General features: G+C 35.1%; 1 protein-coding gene and 1 long non-coding RNA gene across 9 annotated transcripts; one reads left to right on the top strand and one right to left on the bottom strand.

Annotated features, from left to right (window-relative positions):
- Positions 1-364: 364 nt before the first annotated feature.
- On the top strand, positions 365-21402 carry LOC129265036 (adipocyte plasma membrane-associated protein-like). 8 transcript variants are annotated; one of them, XM_064101846.1, is made up of 11 exons: positions 658-703; positions 1951-2019; positions 3553-3688; positions 7580-7693; positions 8289-8404; positions 8740-8835; positions 11227-11340; positions 14830-15004; positions 16133-16267; positions 16658-16850; positions 17178-21402. In XM_064101846.1, exons 3-11 carry the CDS (start codon positions 3576-3578, stop codon positions 17376-17378), a joined length of 1257 nt encoding a protein of 418 aa, XP_063957916.1. In that variant the 5' UTR covers positions 658-703; positions 1951-2019; positions 3553-3575; the 3' UTR covers positions 17379-21402. The 8 variants fall into 8 exon arrangements, with proteins under 8 accessions (XP_063957920.1, XP_063957912.1, XP_063957916.1 ...); XM_064101845.1 differs by having other exon boundaries at positions 1951-2042; XM_064101843.1 differs by lacking the exons at positions 658-703; positions 1951-2019 and adding exons at positions 2881-2919; positions 3042-3077.
- Positions 21403-21723: 321 nt separating this feature from the next.
- On the bottom strand, positions 21724-26092 carry LOC129265037 (uncharacterized). The gene is made up of 4 exons (XR_010294061.1): positions 25614-26092; positions 24533-24635; positions 23055-23161; positions 21724-22844 (listed from the first exon to the last, which is right to left on the bottom strand). It is a non-coding gene; the product is annotated as an uncharacterized LOC129265037 (long non-coding RNA).
- Between the last annotated feature and the right edge of the window lie 936 nt (positions 26093-27028).

Below are 27028 nucleotides of genomic sequence, written 5' to 3'. Positions count from 1 at the left end.
AAATGTAGGTTTCATCAGGGTGATAATTACAGTAACAGGTATCAACAGGAATTATAATTTCGGTAATAACATGGTAATAACGGTAATATTTGGTGTTACTCAAATTTCCGGGTGATATTACCGGTAATAACCGGTAAAATTGGTAATCGGTAACAAATTGCCCAGTGGGTATATATATAGTAATAACATTAAATGACAAAAAAATACACACAAACATACAAACACAAGGGGGTAAAGAGGAGTATTTATACTTCTCTTATAATATAATCAAAGTTCTTTTCCGGGTTCTTTTCAACTATTCTAGCTGCTCTCTTCAAAATATTCCTAGTTTTGACGGAACAGTTCCCACGAACCGAAAAAGAGTACCTTACTGGAAAAAAAATTCCTGCTGAATCCATATAAACTCCGGGATTGAACTTTTCAGCAATTGAATATATTTAGATTAATGTCATTAATATCCAAGCGAGAAGTAAGTTAGACAATTTTTCTGATTCATTACACCTTCAAAACTGCCTTGATATATATATATATATGATATTTCTTTGCCAAAGAATATCATAGCATAATTTTTAATAATCTTTGCTACTATTTCCATGCCCATGGTCTCAAAATAGACTATACCGGATATGTATGAGGAAGTGAATGTAGAAAACCCTCAATACATAAAAGTTAGAGGAAGCCGCTAGCAAGGTCGGCAAGCAAGGTAGGGATAAACCGGATAAAATCTTTTACATTTTAAATACGCCTTTTAAAGACATTTATTTAAACAATTTTTTAAGATCTGAATTAAGAAAAGCAAGAGAGAACACCTGGAAATTATCATATGAGTGTTAGTTTATAGCTGAGACTTAACTTAGCTTTTAGTTTTAGACTTAGACAAGTTAGAGTTAGAGAGTCGTTTGACGTGCAGGGACTGAGGAGACGCGAGAGGATCGGACTCCGGAGACGGGAGTTCCACGGCATATACAGTACAGTATGCACGGCCGTGCGCCGTGGAGCTGGTTGGCGCAGCAGCAGGCGCAGGGCCCGGGGGGGCCACTTACATTGACGAGTGGATACCATGCGCGACCAAAAAAACACGTAAAAAGGATGTCTTTTTCAAGATAGGGCACGTTACGTACGTAACGTGATAAGGGTGTCAAAAACACAATATAATGAAAAAAGGGTATCTATTTCGCTAGGAAAGCTACGTGTTTAGGGTCAAATTTGCGGGGATGATAAAACAAAATTAAAATGTTGTATAAAGGATGTCCTTTTTGCCCCAACACTACGTATTTAGAGTCCCGATTTGCGCGAGGTGAGGAAGGTGGGGCCTTACTAAACCAAATGGTGTGTAAAAATTAGTAAAACCGACGGACCCGTGACACAACTATAAAATATCGCTGTATACTTGTTTAGGGATTCATTTCAGGGAATACTTGCCAAGAGTATAGATTTGTTTCCAATACTTGTTAAGGGTAGGGTTTCAGACGCCAATACTTGTTAAGGGGTGCATTTTCAGAACATGGAAAATACGTGTTTAGGGTGCTTTTCGAGACCCCGTGGTCGCGCATGGTATCCACTCGTCAATGGAAGTGGCCCCCCCGGGGCGCAGGGCTGCACTTAATTTTTGATGAAGGACTTTTATATTATAGACCAATACTATGCCGTAAAATCTAGAGGACTAGTCGAACTTGATCTTTGAACTGGGAATTTTATTTATTTTTATTTTCTTTTACTAAAATTATTTTGGTTAAAATGAAGCTTGTTGTATGTACTAGTATATTAGTATGACGTATGGCAGTGTATCCTATATTGCCGGACACCTTTATTTCATTTTCAGTGCTTTAAAAATGACAACTAGAGGAAATACAATCAAGAAAAAATCACACTTGCTATTCCAAATATTATGAAAATTATGAATATGATAAAATTATTTTATATTTACCAACCATTTTCTTTGCATCGCAGTTGCCGCATACCCCTCCACGAAAAACAATTATTTTCGTGCGCGACAAATTACATCATGATTCCGGACGGGTAAAGATATCCTTTATAATGATGTAAGAACAAATTTGTGTGATTTTGTTCTTATATTATATCATGAGTAAATTCTAAGTTTTTATTTGCTTTTTATATCGAATCTGAGCAGATGTTGGTAATAAATTCGTGTTTGATAACTTATTTTATTTTTTCTTGTTAGCTGCATGTTCCATGGCACTTTCCAATAATATATGCTCGCGTTCATATCGTGACGCTCGCTCATCAAGTTCTATCGATGCGCTGCCGATCGATGGCTCTACTCACGGTAAACCTTGCGCATGGGTACCTTGAGAACTAGCCGTCGACGATCACCCACAATACACCACACCTCATCATTCGATCGAAGGAGTGGACGAGATTGAAATTCGGCAAATCAGGCCCATATTTCCGATAGAAAATATATCAATTGTTAATGCAAAACTATGTTATATGATATTTTAAGCATTTTCTGTCATTTTAGAGATAAATAATGTAAAAGTTGGATTTTTTCGCCTTGTTTTTGCAATCTTGTTTTATGTATTGCTATGTGAAATTGAATTGCAGAAGGCTTACGGTACGAAATTGTTTTCGAACGCAGTAATATGTGCGTCCGGAATCATAATAGTGTCCGGTAATACAATATGTGACTATACATGTAATTAATAGCCTAAAAAAAAATAGGCCTAACTTTTTTTAGATTAGAATAATTGAACTAGATCTAGATAGACCCCCCTCCCCTATCAAAATTTGGCTTTCTAACGAATGCTGCCAGACACAGTGGCAGCTAGTATGGCAGAGAGTCCAAAGTCTAAACTTCGCGTGTATCCATTTTTCGCGAACGACCATTATCTAAAAATTTATTCAAGACTTTGAAATCCAATATCATCAACATGAGAAGCGACTTAAAATTATCCTCTGGTAAGTTTCTTTAGGAAAAGTTCAGTATTCATGAAAATATTGACAAAAGATCGGCAAATTTGTCACCGCGTTGGCGCCCATTCCGAAAAAAATCTGATCTTCTTATTATCTCAACAATTAAGCATCAGGAAATCATTTTGCAAGCAGATATCAATAATGTGAGTTAAACTTGGTACTGACCGATTCTATAGCATTTATCCGTCTATCTGATATAATTATCTCACCTTTTGAATTATGAGTTTTTGTTTAAATCTCCACAAAACTTTGGTCCGCGAAGTTTGGTCACACTTTTTCAGAACGGATTTCCAGTACAGTGCACATTCATCGATCGGAAGAATTTTGAGATCATGATACCAGCTTAACCCCTTGACCTACATGTACTTCACAACTTCGTCAATAATTTTATAGTTTACGATTTGCCATCAATTTGGGAGCTATGATTTGAATTTGTTTTGTATAAAATGTGAATATTTTGTGAACAAAGTTAAGCCTGATGAATATTTTTGAAATGTCCACGAAGTTTGGACACCCCATCATACAGAAAGAAATGTGAAGTTGGGTGAATCAGTCCATGTACCATAATTAATACTTCTACACATTGTTTCATGAATATTGTGTTCTATATAATAATAGTATAAGGAAGATATATCAAGTCAATGATGGCCAATACTGAAGGAATTAGGCATCGGAAACCAGAGTTGACTGAGGATGATGGACAAAATGAGCCTCCCAAGCAGATGAAAAGGAAGATGAAGAAGCAAGGAATGATGTAAGTTAAAGACAAATCTACTCCGGCCAGGTGCCTAAGTGTTTTTTTTCTGATCCCACTTTTTAATCTAAATGAAACTATGATAATTGTAGTTCAAGACATTCAAGAGTACTGTTTACATGAAAACAAATTGTAGGATGAAAAGAGAAACTACACTATAAATAAGAGTGATATTGATCACAAATATATTCAGATATGGTGTAAAACAACAACCTGCATAATACTACTCCATAACAGATACATGGCATGAGTTTTTAAACAAACAATTATGATCTAATTTTCAAATGAAAATTCTATGTGATCTTAAAAAAAATTACACCCAAAAACTATATTTAAATTTTTATTTAAAATTTGGTAGACCTACTCTTCGAGTTAGTTTGTTCTTTTGAATAAAAATTGAAATAACAATTAATTGGAATGCAAATAATTTTTTTTTAATTTCCTCTTTATCAACATAAATGACAGAAAGGAATTATAGTATGTGACTTTATATACAGTGTATGTTCATGAAATAATTTCCTTCAACTGATTCAATAAAAAATAACAAATCACTTCAGATTCACATTTAGATAGAAAGTGTTTCAACTTGAAGGGATATTAAAAGACAATAATAGTAGTAATTTTAAAGCAGCAACAAACTAGCAGCTGTAATTGCACCATTTCAAGTTTTCAATTACCCACATCTGGCCAGTATGATGCAAGATTCTGAGGTGTGTAGTCTTATGATATAGGCTCACTTGAATGATTACAAAATAATTCTTTACTCAATCATACCACATCAATTATTACCGAGCAGCAAATAAGTACTTTCCTTTCAAAATCATTTTAATGTCTCTGTATGAATAAAATTATAGGCTACCGGTAATTCAGTATTGTTGATGGTTATTTCAAAATGTATATTTTCAAGACTAGTTGCTTAGAACACACAGTCAATGAGAGACCACACAAAGTTTGATCAGTTTTGATCAGTGGGCGCGTCGTGGTCTAGTGGTTCTGACTCTCGCCTTTCAAACAGAGGGTCGTGGGTTCGAATCCTAGCCATGGCGTATTTTCCTTCAGCAAGAAATTTATCCACACTGTGCTGCACTTGACCCTGGTGAGGTAAATGGGTACCGGCAGGAAGTAATTCCTCAAAAAGCTGTGCACACCAGAATCGGTAGACTAGCTTAGCCGGGGTAATATAGGAGCGCCTTGAGCACCTAGCAAGGTGGATACATGCGCTATACAAATTCAGGCCTGTCGATTAACTTTAATTTTTGGAAGTCAGCCGGGCACCCTGGACTGAACTTTAGGTGGTCATCACATGCATATTGAAAATATTGTATCATGACAAATTGTAAAGTGTATCAACTCTGTATACTTTTGTGTAAGTTTGCTGCGAAACACTACATTACTGGTGGAACCTTTCTGTGGATTAAAAAGGACAAACTCAAGCCTTTGTTTCAAAGGAGATAAAAAAAATTACTCATGATCCTTTTCTCTTTCTCTCTGTCCATGTTTCTCTCTTTCTGTGTAACTGTCTCTTTCTGTCCCAGTCCCTTTCTCTCTGTCACTCTCTCTAAGGTAAACTCTGAGTCTCTGTGCTTAATTTGTTTTCTTTTAATGCATGATATCCTGTACTCATAGTTTGTTTTTGGATATCATATTAGTATTTTAATTTTGCATTGTGTAATCATGTAATTATTTATGATGTTTATGTAATGTTTATATTTTTGATTTGTAAAAGATTCCACAATTCAGCCTCTGGCTGTGAAAGAATTTATAGCAACTTTTTATGAAATGGGCCCCAGAAGTGTACATTACAGAAAGAGTGGGAACAAAACCACAAGTGGCTTGGATGAGGCAAAACATAAACAAGTGATCATGTTGTTGTCCATTCCCCAACATCACAAAATGTGTCCTCGATCACCAAATAACACACAACAAGCTCACCACACGTTGAATTTGATACTATAATGAAAGGACTTAACTTTATTCAAGTTCAATGGGCCGATCAATGACTGGATACGCCGGCCGTCGATCGGCCCATGAAAGTCGTGCGCTAGTGCCATGGGCTAGCCGAACCGTCAGTGGGTTGATCAATGTACATGCCGCGAAATAATGAAGGGTATTGAATATGCGGTCATATTGAGAGCGTACGGTAGTGCCGCACAATACCTAAGTGGTGGGATCACGGGTCAGTCTGTTGAATGATACCATATACCGCGGCATAAGAGTGTGTGCGTCATACACACAAAATTTACAAAACTAGGTACCAGTCTTGCTCAGTGTGTACTTGCACTTTCGATCACGGGAGTGAGATTGATTGCATGCGTGGGACTAGACTAAGCGTGACTGTCTTTGATGCGCGATGTGGATCGAATCTACAATGAAGTCGGGGAGAATTGTAAAAAAATTGAATAATCAGTGCAGAATTCGTCTAAACGGATTTCAAAATTTCTAAACGTAAGCAACAAAATATAAGTTTAAATGCTCTGCATGAGAGAAGTAACAGAGGAAGTAACATCAGGTGTGCCGCAGGGGACAGTACTCGGACCCTTGTTATTTCTATGCCACATCAACGACCTCCCTGATGTTGTCCAGTCACAGGTTCACTTATTCGCAGATGACTGTGTGCTGTATAGACAGATTAAATCTCAACGAGACCATCATAAGCTGCAGCAGGACCTTACTGCATTAGAAAATTGGGCATCCACTTGGGGAATGAGGTTCAATGCTGGCAAGTGCCAAGTTATGAGCATAAATGCCAAAACCTCATACTTTTACACCATAAATGACTGTATACTTAAACATGTATCTCAACATCCATACCTTGGAGTAACATTAGCTGACAATCTGAAGTGGTCACCCCAGATCAACAAAGCTGTGAGGAAGGCAAACTCTGTCCTTGCTTTACTCAGAAGGAACCTAAGTTTCTGCCCAGAGAACTGCAAGCGCACAGCATACATTGCACTAGTCAGATCTATCCTGGAATATGGTGCATGTGTGTGGGATCCCTATCTTCAGAAGGATATTCAATGTCTGGAGAAAACACAGCGTAGAGCAGTACGGTTCATCTGTGGGGACTACAGCTCTCGAGAACCAGGTTCGATTACCAAGATGAGAGAGAATCTCAACCTGCCTACTCTTGCCTCAAGACGCCAAGTCCTGAAACTTACATCCTACTTCAAAGTGGTCGAGGGGTTGGTTCCTGCCCTTCCTGTTGATAAATTTCTTATTAAAGCAAGACCTAAACGTAATATCAAAGCTAAGAAATTTGTAAACTTTGATGCTACTAATGTGGTAGAGAAACAAGTAACAAATAACTCCAAGTGTTTCTCAATAAGACATTGTAACACAGAGCAGTTAAGAAATTCTTTTTTTGTGAATACAACGTTGGCCTGGAATCAACTCCCTAACGAAGTTGTCAGCAGTACATCACCAGAGGTGTTTAAAGCCAAGATCGAAGAAAGCCACCTACGGTTCGACTAAACTCATTTGCGCCCTCTCCTAACCCGGTGCATTATACCTAACGGTCCTGCACTGTATTACATCCAGATCCAGATCCAGAAGTTTCATTCGTTTTAGACCTACTCATTTTCGGTTTTCTACATTTATTTTTTCTGGTGGTCAGCCCGGGCACTATTACCCGACTTTTAGGGTGCCCGACGGAGCTTTAGGCGGTCAATGGCCCCCGGACCGCCACCAATTTCGAGCCCTGCAAATCCAATATTATTATTCTCACCCCCCCCTTTAATAGTTAATTGTAAGGTTAGAGCCAATGTACAGGTAAGATATTAATTTCATATTTTTATCAAACAAAACCAAAACTAGGAGTATAATCCTATAACAAGTCAAGCAATCATAACATCTGGTTAAGCTTTAATTGATATCTCTTCTGCTTCTTTCCAGGACAAGATGCTGTAACTTATTTTCCAGAGTATTTAAGATCACCTTTGTGATAGTGCTTGCATTGACTATACTCATCACACTCAAATCATCCCCTGCAGAACCTGAGGCATTTGAGTAAGTCACGTTACACAGTCGTTTTGATTCACTCTTTAAATCTCATTTCACATACTTGTAATGAGCATGACATTTCAGATAATTTGAAAGCATCATACCTAAAAGTTTACAGCATTCAAACTGTTTTTCAAACTTTCACCTATCTGTATCACTGAGTTTTTTGTTCTTATAAACAAATTTTTATTTGGGCTAGATTCCCCTTGAATTACCTTTCCTTTCTGTCTTTGTTTGTGTATGTAATAGATGTGTAAACTCTGCTTCTTTTTTAGATTGAATCATGCAAATATATTGGTTTTAAAAATATATAATAATAGTGGGTAATGTCTTTGTATTGTTTTGATTGATATCATTTGGTACTTTTTTTTAAAGAATTGGTTCAATAGCAACTTTTGAGTAGTGCATCCCTAGTTTGAAATAAATCATGATATAAATTCTGTTGTTTTTCATATCTTGTATTAAAAACTAAGAAATCAAGGTATCAACAACAATACAGTTTAACAGACACCTTTCATTTTTCCCCCTCAAATAAATTCTTTTTTGGATGCATTTATTTTGCTTCCTTATGACTTTGTATGGATTACTTCTGTGATACTAGGTTACCACCTCCTCGGCCATGGACTGGAGCATTGGCACCAAACAACAAACTCCAGAAAGCTCAGAAACTACTAGAAGGAAAAATTATTGGACCTGAATCATTGGCCTATAATAAAGGTAAAGTATAACAACCACTCTACCATCAAAAATGTCATGGAATATTTCCTTTTTCAATACTTGCTGGTAGTATGGGGCCTTGGAATTCATTTAAAAAGATTGTCATCAAGGAAGTAGTTGCAATAATGTGCTGGCATTTGCTTTTGTTAATGTAAGAGTGAGGTAGATAGAGAGGATGGATGGAGGGAGGGGGTATGAATATGTGCTGGTAAATGACATTTTGTTTCAATTGCTGTCTATTTAGCCAAATATTAATGGTATTCTAACCAAATGGAAAGTTGGGGTTTAGAAGAACAAAGAATGGGTGAAAGTTTGATTTTTTTTCTTTCTTGTAGGTCGCATTTACACAGGTACCTATGATGGTAAAGTGGTAGAGATTAAGAATGATAAAGACATCAAAGTTATTGCACAGCTTGGTACTCCTCCTTGTGGTAAGTTGCTCTATTCAGGATCAAGTGATGTACATCCTTATTTGTTTTATAATATTTTACTGATATCAAAACTATATTATTTATCTCTGATATGGTTTATTCAGTTTGTATTGAAATTTTTTGAACAGCATCAACTCTAGACCCCAACCATATGACCTAAAATACATATATACACTTACATACAAATAGTTCTTGGTTCCCTATTCAGTTTGCAACAGTTTGATAATTAGTAATTATCTAATTATGGTAATACTGATACATTTAGACTAAGAGTTGGCTTGTTGGTTCAACAGATTATTTGCACAACTGTTTCAAGTTTGGACTATTTTGGCCTTGGATAGTAAAGTTGAACCAGCCAACTCACCTTTTTGTCTCACCTGCATAGCAGAGTGAGACTATAGGCGCCGCTTTTCCGACAGCGACGGCGGCGGCGGCGTCAACACCAAATCTTAACCTGAGGTTAAGTTTTTGAAATGACAGCATAACTTAGAAAGTATATGGACCTAGTTCATGAAACTTGGCCATAAGGTTAATCAAGTATTACTGAACATCCTGCCTGAGTTTCATGTCACATGACCAAGGTCAAAGGTCATTTAGGGTCAATGAACTTAGACCATGTTGGGGGAATCAACATCAAAATCTTAACCTAAGGTTAAGTTTTTGAAATGTCATCATAACTTAGAAAATATATGGACCTAGTTCATGAAACTTATACATAAGGTTAATCAAGTATCACTGAACATCTTGCATGAGTTTCACGTCACATGACCAAGGTCAAAGGTCATTTAGGGTCAATGAACTTTGGCCGAATTGGGGGTATCTGTTGAATTACCATCATAACTTTAAAAGTTTATGGATCTGATTCATGAAACTTGGACATAATAGTAATCAAGTATTACTGAACATCCTGTGCAAGTTTCAGGTCACATGATCAAGGTCAAAGGTCATTTAGGGTCAATGAACTTTGGCCAAATTGGGGTATTTGTTGAATTACAGCCATAAATTTGAAAGTGTGTTGGTCTAGTTCATAAAACTTGGACATAAGAGTAATCAAGTATCACTGAACATCCTGTGCGAGTTTCAGGTCACATGATCAAGGTCAAAGGTCATGTAAGGTCAAAGAACTTTGGCCACGTTGGGGGTATTTGTTGAATTGCCATCATATCTCTATAAGTGTATTGGTCTAGTTCATAAAACGTGGAAATAAGAGTAACCAAGTATCACTGAACATCTTGTGCGAGTTATAGTAGTTTTCAAAATCAGCACTGCTGCTATATTGAATCGCGTGATGCAGGTGAGACGGCCAGAGGCATTCCACTTGTTATGTTTATCAATCTTTTTGAGGAGGGAAAAATTGCAGTATTGTTTTGCATTTGCTATGCTGCTTGGTAGCTCAAAACAAGAAATTTAAAGATATATATCGTTTTATAGGTTTCTGTTTCATTAACTCCCATAGGAACTCGGCAGGACAGCTTTATGCTTTTATAACTCCAAGCTGTGTACAAGTAACCAATTAGATTGGAAACATTTTACGTCTCAGTTAATCAGGCATACATGTAGTGAGGGTCTTTATCAAAGTGGAGGCAGTGGCATAGTGGGGACTTGAACTCACAACTCAATTCAATTTCAATTCAAGTTTATTTTTCTCTCTGCATAAAAATGAATACAAATGTGGTAAAATACATAGGAACAAAGTTTACATAACATCAAAGACATAAATAAGCATTGAGAGGGAAGCAGCCAAAAAGGAAAAGAATATCCTTATAAAAAGGCCACCCCAACTTACTTTAAAAAGAAATAATTATTGACAATATCAAAAGTAAAAAACAAAACAATTAGAAGACAATACAAAGGCATAGATTCACAAATGGTAAGATTTAGATTATATATATATATAAATATTTACAAACAGGTTTAATTATCAAATATAAAGTTTCTGAAGTTACGTTTGAAAATATTAAATGAACAAGATGTTTTCAAATTAAACGGCAAAGAATTCCAAAGTAGTGGGCCATGAAAGAAAATAGACAACCTTTCAATTGTGAGTCCAATGCCCTAACTACTAGACCACATTACCCTGCTAGATCTAAACCAAATTGAGGTCTAGGTATATATGCTTCATGAACATAGAACCTTACTGTTATGGATATGTACCTGTCCTACTCTTACTGGTAATCCAGGCTTTTGTCCATGTAATTAAAGAATTGCAGTCTGCTTTTATAACTTGTGATCTTCCCAACTAGTATATGGTATGCCACTGCTGCAAGAGTTGAGTCTTATTTCAGTAACTTCATGAATAATTACATATTTTTTAGATGCCTGTTTTTCCCTCCATTAATTTTGATTGATTGATTGTTCTTGAACCTGAAGCCATTTTTCTGTTCTGTCTAGGCACCAGAGAAGACGAGATTAAATGTGGCCGTCCATTGGGGATCAAGTTTATTGGTGATAAGCTCTACATGATCGATGCTTACTATGGGCTTTTTGAAATTGATCATAAAGGAAGTAAGTTAATTACCATTGAAATGAAATTTAGAACTAGATTTTAATTCGTCATGCGGACGAATTAGGTGGTCTGTCGTAGAAAGATAAATACTAGTTTATAAACAGACATAATTATTTAAACAAATGAGTTGATATAAGATTGAAAGATAAATAGACAGTCAGATAGACATACATATACGGAGACTTGCGAAAAAGTTGAACATTGTTGAACTCTTAAGAAAAGATGAAAAATAAAATACATGAAAGTAAAGGGAAGAGTCTTCTGATACCCTCAACCTTTGTATCGTTTTAAGTCATGTGAGTTTGACTTAAAGATTTGATGTACTTTTAAGTATTTCAGAATTATTAATTGGAGTTATTTATTAATTCCAATATTAATGAGGAGTTCCAGTTGCATCATCTTCTGAGCTCTACAATTTGACTGATAAAGAGGTATTGTGATTTGCAAAGAAAATACAAGAGATGATTTGAGGAAGTACATGTAAATATTAGGAGGTCTGATATATCTAGTATAAGTATAACCAAAAACACTACAAGGGAAGATCGCACACTCAATAGAGCATGTAATGAAATGCTGAATTTCGCACATGGGGAAGGGCGCCCTACAGCGTTGAGTAGTCGGCCAAACCCTGTGTACAAGGCATACAAAAGAGGGTAAAGGGGCAGCACAGGGGGATAAATTTCACCTCTTATTTCCTAGAAATGTTAAAGATATATTCAGTTTTGAATTTGATTTTTTTTTTCTTCAGATTTTAGAAGTGGGGTTGCCAGATTTTCAAAATTTAATCAATTTTAATGGTGGCACAATACATTACAGGGGAAGTTCACTCTGAAGAAAACTTTGTGGTAAAAATAGCAGAGAAAATATTGGTGACGGTTTTGAGAAAAATCTGTTAAAGATTAAGAAAGTTATTAGAATTTCAAGTTTTGAATTTGTGACGTCATAAACGAGCAGCTGCCCCATATGTTATGTAATATAAAATGCATAAATTTTGATATTTTAATGGTTGCTAATGACTTATTTTGGTTTTCTGTTTAGGAATGGGTGTGAAATAATTTGTCTATTGATATATTGAAGGTTCAGTAAAAGCCATTTTAAGTATCTGAGAAAATGACATTTCATTGATTTTTTACCATACGATATGTAGAAAATTCACAATTAAAATTCTAATAATTTTTCATTCTTTGATGGATTTTTCTCAAACCTTATGCAATATTTTTTCTGCTATGTTTACAATAACCTTTTTGTCAGGGTGAACTTCCCGTTTAAAGCCAACGATCTGGCATCGCCTCCTCAACCCTTTGCCCATGGCATTAGGGGGTGCTGTACTATTCTCCATAGGCAGCAGATGTGAAAAAAAAAAGTAACCAAAATGACCTCCATTTTATAGTTAAACCCCCCCCTCCCCCTTTTCTTTTTCTTTTGCTTTTCAAATTTCTTGGGACCAATTTGATTTCCATTTTTGAAGGAAACCCTTTTTTTTTTTTTGCTTTTCCAAATTTCTCAGGACCGATTTGATCTCCATTTTGTACTTATCCCCCCTTTTTTTTTTTTTTTTCAAATTTACATCAGCACCCCAGTAAAAAAAAACTGTTCCCAGGGACCTGCCTTTGCCTCCCCCATGGGTAGTCTTTTATATTGCTCCTATACAAAAAAATACACAGCCGATAGTTGAGAGGAGAAAATAGTGCATGTATCGATCATAGCAGCTGAGAGTGGGGCGGTCCCTAACAAATTTCACTTTATTGTTTTGCCCCCCCCCCCCATTTAGCGCATATTTCTAGTTATTTAGTAGTCTCACATGTCTACTCACATCTCTACACATAGCAGATCCATGGGGAGGGGGCGCCTGGATAAAAATGTGATATTTTTCTCCAAAGGGGGCGGGGTGGGGCTCTTTCATATAAAAAAAACATTTTAGCAATATGTGTATTTTTATAAGTCATTACTGGGTGAATCGATGTAAGAAAGGGGGCAGTGTTAAAAAGTGTTTTAATTTGTTTTGGCTTGACACATATTTAATAAAAGGTTGGTTGCTTTGTGTGCATCACCCCCCCCCCCCTTGGTCAATCCTAGATCCTCCACTACCTAAACACATACAAAACGAGTCTTATTTGGTTGCCATGGCAATACAAATTTGCACTTTTCTGGTAAAAATAAGCCTTTACCATGACAATGGGTTATTTGCAACATCATTATTAATCATTGAATTCTAGCATTACCAATGCAACATTAATATTTATAATTATAATGAAATCATGCATAACACTTACTGTAATTTGTTTTCAAAATGAAATGACTGGGTCAAACCTTACGCATATGTATGTATTTTAGGTAATTTGTTATGGTTTTTTCCACCATTATCTTGTTTACCATGTTATCTGGTTGTCATAGCAAAGCCTAAGCCTTGGTATTTATACATTTAGCAACAAGCATAACTATCTTTTACACCTAAAAATATAGGGGAAATGAAAGAAAAATATGATTCTACATGTTTTTATCAAAATTTGTACTTTTCTTTGGGATAATTAGCTGTTATCATGGCAACTGGATGTTTGCAACATTTTATTATTAAATTCTTGTGTTACCAAGGCATGATCAGTGTGACAGTCTAATGAACAATACTCTTACTGTAATTCGTTTTCAAAATTAAATGAGTGGGCCAAACCTGTAGATGTTTCATTTTTGTTGTATTTTCCACCATATTTTTGTTTTGCCCAGTAGGTGTTATTTTGTTGCCATAGCAACAGTATAATATGGTATTTATGCATTTAGCAACAAGTACTTTTGTGTTAAACACCCTAAAGTAGAGGAGAGATGAAAGAAAAATCATATTCTACATTTTGAAAAAATGAAAGAAAAAAAAAAAAAAAAAAATTTTTTTTTCTGGGTGGAAAATAAGCTGTTACCATGGCAATGGACCGATTGCAACTATTTTGATAACCTTAAATATTGGAAAATTTTATTTCTATTAAAATGAAAGCTTGAAATTGATTAATTTAGTCATTAATATCATGTTTATTTACTATGTACAGGAGAATAGAAATTATTTTTGAAAATTAATCTGTTGCCATGGCAACTAGTGAAGATGAACCTGGTTTGGTTGGATCCCCATCTGAAATCAAAAGTTGGTCCATATAAGCTCTATACCCAAATGTATGCTTTCATTCACTCTGTAACAGTAATAATAAAAACTGACCCTTAGCCACCCCATATGTCTTGTACACAAACCTTTGCCGATTTGCATCAGTTTACTTACTCAACGCTGTCAGGCTCCCTTCCCCTTGAGCGAAATTGAGCTTTTAAAAAATTTGCCAAAGTGTTCGGTCTTCCCCTTGTAGTGTCTTTGGTACAACAGATTAAAGTATACATTGAAAAACTCCCATTTTAAAAACTCCAGCGTAGCCTTGTTTGTTTTGCGCAGGGAAGTAACCCCTGGATTTTCCATTGACTATATCATACTATTGTCTTTTTTAACTTTTATGCAGAATCCCTTCCTGTTGAATTGGTTTCAACTCAGAGAAGTTACAAAGGACATCAGATGAGGTTTGCAAATGATTTTGTAAAGCTGGATAATGGAGATTTCCTCTTCACTGATTCTAGTTATCGCAAGTATCGTAAGGACTATGGGATACTTGCATTGGAAAGTAAAGGTTGTGGTAGGTGAGTTAGAAGGTCACCATTAATGATGATGTATTTTTGAAACCCATTCAGGTGGGTGTTTCATGTTCTTAAGTCATAAATCAATTACATAGGGCTATATCACATAGCCCAAGAAAGGATCACCAGTCGTGCGTAAAGTCATTCGTATCTTATGAACAGCTTTATGAGTCACCCACCCGAATTGTCATTATGATGTGTATATGATAATAATAATGGATACTTAGAGGCGCTAAAAATAAAAAGTACCATAGCGCGTACAATGTATGAATAATAATTCAACATTTGAAATAATAACCACAATATTCAAGATAAAAAGGTATATACATGTATATACAAGATATATACATGTTTATATCCTACATAGATTGAATCCTGTATAGTGATTGGTTCAAATAGCATCATGTGACCAAATATATTTCAACTATGATGTTGCATGACTTCAGACCTCAATATATTTTTGGATATATCGAGGTCTGACGTCATTATTTCACAAAACTGGATATCTCGGCGCACCGGCTTGCGCGCTCTCTCTCCCGGGCAAGTCCAGCGCGATGCGTCAGCGCAGACGCTAATCTGCATTCCGCTGAGCACGGTGGCTCGGAGAAAAGTAGGTAATTCAACGCAAGTAACATGACTTTGCATTTTTGCTCAGCGCATAGATTTTGGTTATAAATTATTAAAAGTAGGATATAAAACAAATATATCAGGAGTTTCATTCGAAAGCATAGTGGGAATTATTCATCCTCGTTTGGACTGGCAAAACTACTATATTTCCTTCGGGGCTTCGCCCCTCGGGGAAAAATAGTAATTGCCAGACCAACCTCGGACAAATAATTCCACTATACTTTCTCAAAGCCTGATATATTTGTTTAATATCTAATAACTGAATAATTACTGTTAGTTAGGTATTTGGACAAACTAATCTTTCAAAGGTGATATAGCCATCTTTCTGAAGCAAATCTGTGGCTATAGAGAACAAGTAATTTGAGACATCAAACAAATTGCCACATGATTAAATTTTCAACGAATTGGACAGCATGATTCATAGGCAAGTAAAATTTTGTTATATATTTTCATGTTTCAATATATTTGTGACTAACCTATCAAATGTTTGTTTTGGTCCACTAGGCTGCTATGGTTCAATCCGGTGAATCGTATGAGTGACCTATCACTGGATAAATTACACTTCCCCAATGGACTTCAACTATCACCCAAGAAAGACTTTCTCCTCATTGCAGAAACATCAAGATACAGAATATTAAAGTAAGTATGGTATTACTTGTGGAGCTACATTGTAAAGGGTGTTTTATCAAACTTATCATGTCATAAATGAGGGTGTTTTTCAGATAAGTATTTTGAGAATAATTGTGAGCAACATCAGATTCCTTCATGTAGAGGCATTGTGGTCTAGTGAACAAGTCTTTGGACTACAAATCACCAGGTATATAGGGTTCAGACACCATTGCTATATGAATTAATTTCATCAGGACATCGATTTACCTTACCCAGGTAGGGTAAATGGGTACCAGACACAGAAATTGATTCCTTGAAAGAGTTGTGGTAGCTGCCATGTCATCAGCTAATGCGACAATTTGGTTGTACTGGGAGTATTAAATCTTACACTGACATTTTCTATTATCTTTGATGATGTAGATATCACTTGACTGGACCTATGACAGGATCAACAGAAGTCTTCATTGATAATCTTCCAGGGATGCCTGATAATATCAGACCTAGTCGTAATGGAGGCTACTGGGTGGGTCTGGCATTTGCTAGCAGCAGAAGAGGGCTTCTAACGGCAGACCTACTTGCCCCGTATCCTTGGATTAGGCGTCTTATAGCAAAAGTAGGTGATTTTATAGTGATATCCATGGTTATATTGGTTCCCTTACTAATGAAATAATTTAACATCCTTTCTTTTTGTGTATTATTATTTTATATAAGCCCTTCAAATCCTTATCTAATAAATTTAGTTCATTTATACCAGAAAGCTTTACCAATACAAGATTGAATCCTGAATTTTTCTTCCCATTCCATGCTTACGAAGTTTTAGTACACATGCATAATCTTTGATTTTATCTGATAATGAAAGCCAAGCTATTGAAATGTGCTTAGATTAAGCAAGCTAGAGATTGGCTTTAATAAACATTGTACAACTTTTTTTTCTTTACAGCTCATTGATCCTACTCAAATAGTGAATCTGATGCCTCAGTATGGTCTGATCATAGAACTGAACCAGGAAGGTGAGATCGTCCAGAGTCTTCATGATCCTACAGGAAAGATTGTACCTTCAGTCAGTGAGGTTCTTGATACAGGAAAAGCTCTCTATCTGGGTTCCTACCATGCACCTTACCTACTAAAGCTAGATATGTAATGGTGTATTGTATTGCTTAAACACTTCATGATTATGAAGTACAATATATGCATATCTCTTTTATTTAAAATGTACTTTTTTATGTCTTTCCCCAGTCAGAATTTCATTTTGAGAAGTGTTATCAATCATAACCATGTGACAACTGTTTTGTTTTATTTTTAGTGCAATCCCTGGCATGTATAGTTTTTATTTGAATCTCTAAAAATAGATGATAGAATTTGCAAAATCTCAGGTTGATAAGCCAAAGGCTTGATGTGCATCCACTTTTTATTAATAATGTACTGATAGAAAGATTATGTTTTTGATTGGTTGAACCTAAATGGGATCAGTACTATAAAAACACATAGGATGAATGTTGTATTTTCACTTTTAGTCAAAAAACGAGATGGGAACCTTCTAAAGGCTCTGTTTTTATTTCTGTGTAAACCCATTTCTTGTGATTGATCTGAAATGAATTGCAGTTCTAGCATTGTATTTTAGGAAAATATGGAATTATGAGTGTACATGTGTTATGAAGTATGGATTGCTTTGATAAAAAAAAATCAATCATGAAGAAACACACATGTAATGTTGATTGTAGGAATGTATTTTTGTGTGTAGGAATTGACTGAAAGTAGTAATGACCTATGTCTCGTGTGTTTAGTTTGTATTAGCAAGTTGGTGAGTTTCCAACATCACAGTTTACCAATTCACCAAAGTTTTCTAAGACTTCAGGAGTAGTGTTTCCATTGAATGGATTTCAATCAGTGTACATGCACAACATGATCTACCATTCTAGGAGAAAATCATGTACAAAATTTGTACAATGACAAGTGAATCCTGCAGATTGCTTGAAGGAATACAAGGACATTTTATGGAACCCTCTGTTTAACATACATGTATTACTAAATAGTGAAGTGTTTCTATTTCAAAGAAAGAAAGAAACAATTTAATGTATGTGTGTTTTATTTTGTTTATGAAATGCAACAGGGGAAACTTGTACACTGATGTATATCCCAGAATATTGGTCTTAAAGTTACCTGTTCAAAATTAAATCTGTGCAAGAAAAAAAACACTTGTTGTTCTTTATGACATTTAAGGCTTGTCTAGACAGGACATAGCAGAGCTTAACAACATAGCTCAAGAACATTTTGTGTTTGAAGTCGACGAGTTGTCAGTTATAAAATACAATTTTGCAGAGGCAAGAGACAGCTCTAGTTTTGCAAAATAACAAGAGTCACTAGTATGATCAGATTTTCAGATTAAGTTGGTGCAAAATGTATACCTAGACTTGACTGGATAAATACATTTATGATATCTATCAAAATGATTTTACGACATCTAGTGATTTTATCAAAAATAAATATTGAACAGCAAATTTGTACAGGAGCCTATGGGTTTCAATCTCAATCCTCTCATATTGAATAGGCATTTGATGTGCATTTTTAATGTATCGTTAAAATACTCTATATAGATAATGGGCAATATCTTTATATAGACTTGAACTGTTCAATATATATTTAAGAGCATAAGTGTGGTGATGTTTCACCATACCTGAACTCTTACAAGAAATGTCAATGAGTTTTGTTGTGCAAAGGAGTTAACCACTTGGTTATTATTATCCCCATGTGAGACTTTAAAAACATCAGATAAAGTTAACTGGAAGAGGATGAAGATGTACATTTTGCAGTTTGGTTGAAGCAAGTTTTGGTACCATGGTACTTTAAATATGAAGTACTTTTTAACATATGGGGCATGGAAGGAAAGGTATTTTCAGTTGCAAATCAATTGTAATTCCTTACATCAAGCCTGATGGGGCCGGCATTACATGAAAGTTTGAGTTGCAATTGCTCACAAGTTGACTGCAATTTTGCATTTAATCAAAGGACTTACACTTGATTTTGTGATAGGCTTGATTTGGAATTGAATGTTATTTTTTTTTTGCAATGCCCCATTAGTAACATGTCGCATTCCTTTCTGCACATTAGTCAAGCATTTCTTTGCAGAAGCACAGCTCAAGTTATTTTGTTACTGGTTGATTTGATGTTGATTAGGCTGATTTTCTAATTGAGCTGGTGCTAGGACCAACCTCTAAAATTATATAACAAATATCATGTTTTTAAAGTTAGGTAAGTCAGCCCAGTTACTCTCAACACCAATACCAACAATGAACTTGAAATAACAGTAACCATTGTCTTCCAGTTATTGCTTGGTATGTTGTTTTGTATATTTGTGGATGACAAGTTAGGGTTTCAAATTTCAGATTGCTTTTACATTCTGTGTTTCCTGTTGTTGTCTGGTCTTGTGATATACTATGTACTATCATGAATTTAATGTAAGATTTTATATTGTCTCAGCATAAATTTTTACCTTTCTCCTGCATTTAATGATGGATTACAAATAGCAGATAAAACGTAATGCATGATACGTAAATTGTTCAGACAACTTAGACTTGCTCAAGGCTTGTTGGCTATAGAAATATGATAAGTAAGAGTATGCAAACTGGAACCAAAGTATTAAGCAAATTCCTGTCACTAGCACCTCATGAAATAAGATTCACATGCATGACTGCAGTCAAATCAGATTATTGAAATTTCATACAAATAGGTCACAGTATACTAAAGGTGAGTTGTAAAGGGTACACAAACATTTCCCCAAGAATACAAACAAGTGTAATTACATTTTGACAACCAAATTATCAATGGAGAATTAGAGTACTTAGAATAAAGAACCTTGCATCTGTTTAGAAAATTCATCCGTTTTGAAATGCCCATTTGACTGAGATAACCCATCCATATATTCATGTTAAGTGTTGAGGTGACAGTATACTAATAATTAATGTTTATGAGTGCAACAGTCAGAATACTTCACAAAGTGAAAGATGAAATGATCCATTCAATTAGGCATAGCCTTTTAAATGGATCATTCATTTTATCTTTCACTGAATGAAGTATTTTGTCCATTGCACAAATGAAAATAACATTCATTATTTGATTTATATGACACTTAAAAATAGAGATCCTTTTTCGTTTTAAATTCATGAATTTTGATGCAAAATATACTCATGCAGTACAAGCTTGGTCTGTTTATTGTTGCGTACATACAACACACGCACTGCAAACGGGAGTGTTTTTGCTTGTGGTGCCTGAATTACGTCATTTTAAAAAATGGGCTGAATGATCAATATCAAACAATCAAATGGCAAGGGTATATCTAGGTGTCATGTAACATGTAATAGAGCATGTGAATAGAATAGTTGAAGTTGGTGAAGATATGTTTCTAACTTTCAATGGGTGATTTAAAGTGGTGTTGCTGTTTAGATAAATGTATAACCAGCTACTGAACTTGGCTACTTGGCAGAGCAAGTTATAGTAATAATTTTATTGAAAAAACCCAACAAAGTATGTTGACACTTCAAGTTAGGTGTTATGATTGGTGTTTGATTTGCCCCAACACCAGCATTTAACACTATTTGAAATCACCCAAAGCTGCTCTGTTTATGCATTGAATTTGACTGTAATCGTCACTACATTTATTTGTACATGCTGTGTTGTTTTTTCAGAACCTGTAAGGTTTTCATCAACATTTGTCAAGTTGTCAGATCTAAGAATTTTCCTTGGTTTTGATTGGATAAGAAGAATTAGGATGACAAATTTTTAGTGCTTACAACCTTAGTGAAAACAGTCCCTAGGAGTAAATAGGATATTATTGTAATTGCCTTTCCTGTTTTCACTCTTTCCATAATTTCATTAAAGAAATAGAAACCTCTTCAAAGAGGAAAGGATGTAAACAAATAATGACATGTGAGCAGCACTACTAACAACCTCAGTCTTCCATACATATTTAAGATCAGCCAGTACTATTCACTGATGTTTGTTTCTTGTACAGTTTTGGTTTATGAAATGATAGCAAAACATTAGCTGTTATGTTGTAATGCTACCATATTTGTTTTATTTAAATACATGGTACATGTAGGAATCTTGATAATATTTTTTTTTGTAAACCATGGATCATGACAGCAATAAATGGCCGAGATATGAATTAATCTCAAAGTACACAGAATAGTTATTTGTTGCTATTTATTTCAAGATGTACACCTACATGTAGATATTTTTTACTTTGCACCAAATGAGACCAATTTGACTCTAAAACATGATATTCTTTGAATTAATTTCATGCACATATTTTTTTCTTCAGTCTATGTCAACTGCTAGGCTATATCAGCCACACTTGTCAATCATATTTCACTAAACCAAAGTTCTCTTCCTGTCAGACCCCAAATGCTCTGAAATGAAACATACATTGTACATTGTGTCCCAAAATAAAATGTGCCTGTAAACAGAAAAAAGGAAAAATAAACAGAATGTAGATTAAAAAAACAGTTTGTATTTTCAGTAAATATTTGAAGGTCTCACTTAATTTATTTCAAATAAACAGGCTCTGTTGTAAAGGCATTGCTTTTCAACCCAAGTCCAGAAGTTCTGAACTTGCTAATCTCACAGTACCTGTTCAGATTTCTTCTCGATTCACTTAAAAAAAAAAACACCCTTCTGTTTTATGACATTAATGATGAATAGCTCGAATCTCCACTGTTGATTTCAATTAGGCCAAGCTTGAAAATACAAGAGAACTGAATGCAAATCACTAACCATTGTTTTACTGTAAGACTTCCAAGGAAGTGCAAACTTTTGTTACATCAAATATGTATTAAAAACTAATGATACAAAATCAATGTAACTTTCACAGGGGTTAGTAAATTAACTAGGCTTTATAAATCCTAAAATTTTATTGAGTAAGGTATCTATCGAGGGACATTTTTACTGGGACTCGCTGTGCATGCCTTAAATGGAAATTTAACCTGGAAGATAAATAATTTGCGTAAAAGGAGTAACATCATCCAGATATTAATTGAATTTAAGGGGATTAAGAAAAAGGTTTTTGTTTGATATCAAATTCATGAACATGTGTTTATTTGAAACAGAATAGACCATTACCATTATGCGTTTGAATTCATCCACATTTACCTTGCAATCCGAAGTTTGGCAGGCAAAATTTTTCACCCAATCCACAATTCAAATTTGACTCTGCCTAAAATATAGGTATTTGTGCCAATTAAATTGAATTCATATTCACTCTACAAAGACATGCATTGGATTTAATTGCTTTATGAAAATGACCTATTTACAAAGAATAGGTCCAATGGTCTTCACACAAATATTTCATCAAAGATGAAACAATCTCTTGTTTGTCACAGGTAGACTGTTGTGCAGTGATGCTGTACAACTCCATGATTTAAATCCAATGACATACAAGCTGGGATCACATAAACTTCTTCCCAGTCTTTCTAAGTTCAAGTCTCTCATAGCATCAGCACAGGTTCTTGATACCTCTGGATACATTCAACAGTCCGCTGATGGTTGAAGTCTTTCAAAAGTTTTCACATTGACCTGATCTTTCTGTCCTCTATGAATAATACATGTCGATTCACTGCAGGCAGAATAAAAAAGTTACAGAAATAATTTTACTTCATTTGCTAAATAATACAAGATAATATACTGCCAAAAGAAGCTCATGGCACTAGCTCAGCAAACTTTCTCTTAATATCTTGTATATATAAACAAGTGAATAAATCATGAAAATACATACATAAAATGAATATTGAGCATCTTAATGACCTCCAGGACTTAATCAACTTGCCTTTTGGATCAAACTTGACCAACATCATTTTGGGTTTTAATCTGTTCCTGATCATCACTTTACAAGTTCCTGTTCCAGCTGCACTCTTCAACATCACCATTACCCGTCTAGAAATGGAAAGAAAGTGGGAAGTGTATTACACATTGTACTTCATGTCTTCAATTATTCTTAAACACAATTTTATTTACCGGTAGTTTATATTCAATTAGCAAGTAAAATACATGTATATATCACTACTTAATTTGACAAATATTAGAGAATATAGGTACTATTGCATATAAAGTCCACATTCAATAAATGAAATATTGGCCCAAGTCGAACCATATTATACAAAAATATGTCTTATAAAGTAGAAACAAACCTCTTATAATTTTAATTTCTCCCAAGGAAACAGATTTTTGTGGTTCAAAATGACAGGCAAAAAATATATCATTATGAATGTTGATTCACTTGTGCTATAATACTGGTACTTTTTTCTTCATATTTGTGCAATATAACTTACAATTACCTGCTCTCCTAAGCTTTAAAAATATGCTTTGATCACACAATCTCACAAGTCTAATATGAAGTACATCTTCAGTTCAATCATGCATTCAAGACATTTTTAACTCCCTGTAGAAGGGGCCTAAAATGAATTTTATTATTTACAGTCATTTGACTCGCTGTCGTGTATTCTGAATTATATTAAGAAATATAACATCAAATCTTTCTATACCGGTAATTCAACTAGATTAGATGTAAAATGAAATAGTCATGAATGTAAATGATTTATAATGCACCAAATTCACTCTGCACAGTGCTCAAGATGCAATGTTTGAATGAATAGTGATTGATTTTGCCAATACTTACTTGCTTTTTGCAACTGTAACAAAGAAAGAAGAGAGAAATAACATAAAAATTAAACAATCATGTTTGAATAGTTTAATAGGCCTAAATTTTGCACAACTTTCAATCAGAAAGGCATCAACCATGTCCTTTCTCATTTACCCTAAATGCTTGGACTTATCAAATTTCATATATTTTCATAAAATGGAACTACTCCACAATGATCCAAATTTCATAAAAATTCAATAATCACTTGAAAATTCTTGTGAAGTTACACAAATTCTCAATGCTGATAATATCCCTAGGGTAAGTACATCATCATCATCATGTTATGAGATGAGGTGAGGTAATACTATTGACCTCAATTACATCATCTGAATATACAATCTTCCATCTCCATATGATACAAAATAAACAAAACTTGCACACGTGGAGGGAAGAGACGGTTTTGATCATTGAATATATTACTGTAATCAGTATAGGAACATACATGTACCTAAATAACTACCCCCCCCCCCCAGCACACATGTAATTTCTGTTAACAGTTTATGTGAGGAATGAGGATGTCAAACATAACTCCATATATTACAATATTCCATATATTATGACAATATCTTATATATTATGTATGAATATAAATAAACAACGTATACTTACATAGAGAAAATGAAAGAAACATGATTGATGACACTGAGAATCTGCACTACGGATCTGCAAGTTGTGTTTTCAAATATACTCAGCTCAATTCACACTTCACTATAATGAACAATTGAAGGTGAAATACATGTAGTTCTGTAAATTTTATTTCATATTCAGCACTCAAATAAGATCATCAATATCATCCACCTAACAGAAGGCAATAACCATTCGAAAAAGGCTGCTTTAATGTTTGATAATATATGTACCATTGCCACAGATACTTTATGAAAGAACAGAATTCTAGAATCATAGCCCATACGCAATGGTAAAAAATTAAATCCATTATCCATGTAAATCTATAAATAGCATTAACATTCTATATTGAAATTCAAACAACCAGGCTGCAAACAACTGAAAAGTGTGAATGGGATCATTGTGAAACTTGATAGGCCTTTAATTTTTCAAGAAACATGGATGAGAAGTGTGCAATCAAACTTTGCATTTGTGCAAGAAAATCCATATCTTCATAATCTTGCCTGGCAAAATGCAAAACATGGTGTAACTGTAGTAAAAAAAAAAGCACACACATACACCCTCATAAAATAAGTCATCTGCTCAGTCATGTTTTTACTGAGTGATCGCATTAACGACGTTAGTTCTGCCGAAAATGGATGCATGATGGCAAAAGATCTAAAATCATTCCAATAAGGCAATAAAGAGAAAGAATTTGGAGCTGAATACAGATTACCGAGTCCTAAGATTGAGTTCAGAAGATGCCAGACTCCATCATAAGTATCCATAACTTTTCTAAATTCTAGGTAAGTAACTAAAGTAAGTAAGTACTTTAGACTTTAGTACCGGAACATAGACAAAATTTAGCTTCTCTCTTCATTTGATTCTCATTTCCACTTTCCAGCACTGAAATGCAATATGTGGGACCAGTATAAATCAATGACAATGCTACTTATTTTTGTGTGAAAAAAATGTCGAGATCTAGATCTCTACTAGATCTGTAAGATTATTCTGATGAAAACCAAAGCTGATATAAATATTTCATTCAAATCATTGGCTTTTAATGACGATTTTGGGACATACCATATCATGGCGCTATGTCAGTATCGCCTACCGGTACCTCCGAGCTAGCTCCTGGCCCTCCGCTCTCTCGATGTTTGCACCAACGAACGTAGAGGGCAGCAACACACGACAGTGTTGCTTTTAGGAAGGTCCACTCGATACGCGCATACAAATGAAGTGCGCGCACAATTTGGTAGGCATGCCAACGAAACCATGAACCGACGCGATACATTCAGAGATTAATAACAAAATAGAGGTAAAATAACAGATTATGACAAGACTAAATCCCAATAATAGAAATAGAAAAATATAAAAACAATTGACAAAAAATGTACCACATTTCAAAATTAAAAATATTACCAGATTATTGTCTTTTGTTTTTTTAATTCTTCAGTAAACAGGATTAATTATGCCATCAAATAAACCAATCTGCTAATTTCACCCCGATTTAGTCAAGCTCATTTTGTGACCGCTATTAAGCTCCGCCCCTCACTCAGCGCACTTTTTTAGTAAATTGTAGAGTTGATTTTTTTTTATTTCCTAATTTTCAACATTTTTACTTGATAGACTTTTACAGCAAATATCAAGCATAAAAGTATTCAATATCTATTTCTGTATTTTTCCTAAAATATTACGTAGTGGTGAAAACAATTTCATGACTTTCGCATATCAACATGATAACAAATACACGTGAGGTTGAACATTCTTCATCTATGTTTCGCTGCACCACATTAATGCGCCTACACAATCCAGCAACAGTGCCATCGCTTGAGTGCAAGCGCCATGGCTGACCGCGCCAGCGCCCCGGCCGGCCGGTCGATGCGAAGGTAGGATACGGTTGGCTGGTATTTGTGCATGCTAATTGCACAAATTAGGATGAAATTATGGAATGAAAAAAGTAGCTGTGACATATACCTTCGTCTCTTGATAGTTCACAAGTCAAGGCCCGTCAAAACATATATGGCTCGATACTGGACCAGATAATTTTGGTCTGTTAATTAGGTCAAACTTTAGACTAGGACTTACCTGGGCTTGAGCTTGACTGGTGGCCGTATTCGAGCTCTGCCTGATGTCTTGCAAAAAAGTTGGGTCGGATTCGTGGATATCGCGATTAATTCTTTTATACTTTCAGACTCCGATCTACACTGTAGGGGAAAATTCGGATCCTAACCTTGATCATTTCTCGTTGCAACTGGCAGTTAGTGCCACATCAATGACAGATTAAGTCCATATCGTTCAAGTCTATATCTGACTAAGTCGAGTAGCGTCTAGATATCCTGCCAGTCCTGCTAGTGCGGCCAGCATTGCATTTGCGCAGTACACGCACCGATGTGTCCCGGAAGTTCCGGCGCGGCTATGCCAGAAGATCAAGGTATTGGCTCTCGTGTTGGCTGGTGTAGCTTTGTAGGGGCAGCGAAATTAAGCAGAAAAGAGGT

This window comes from Lytechinus pictus, chromosome 7, assembly GCF_037042905.1.
Source record: "Lytechinus pictus isolate F3 Inbred chromosome 7, Lp3.0, whole genome shotgun sequence".
In the NCBI taxonomy this organism is placed as follows: Eukaryota; Metazoa; Echinodermata; class Echinoidea; order Temnopleuroida; family Toxopneustidae; genus Lytechinus; species Lytechinus pictus.
Note: the sequence above shows the minus strand (reverse complement) of the source record. Positions and strands in the feature narration are given on the sequence as shown.

What these genes read in the sequence shown, in the direction of transcription:
- LOC129265036 (XM_064101850.1), top strand. Translation starts at nt 3,576, where the DNA reads ATGATGGCCAATACTGAAGGAATTAGGCATCGGAAACCAGAGTTGACT. An exon ending in ATCATTGGCCTATAATAAAG is followed by an intron (nt 8,405 to 8,739) that starts GTAAAGTATAAC and finishes TCTTTCTTGTAG; the next exon opens with GTCGCATTTACACAGGTACC. An exon ending in TTAGGCGTCTTATAGCAAAA is followed by an intron (nt 16,851 to 17,177) that starts GTAGGTGATTTT and finishes TTTTCTTTACAG; the next exon opens with CTCATTGATCCTACTCAAAT.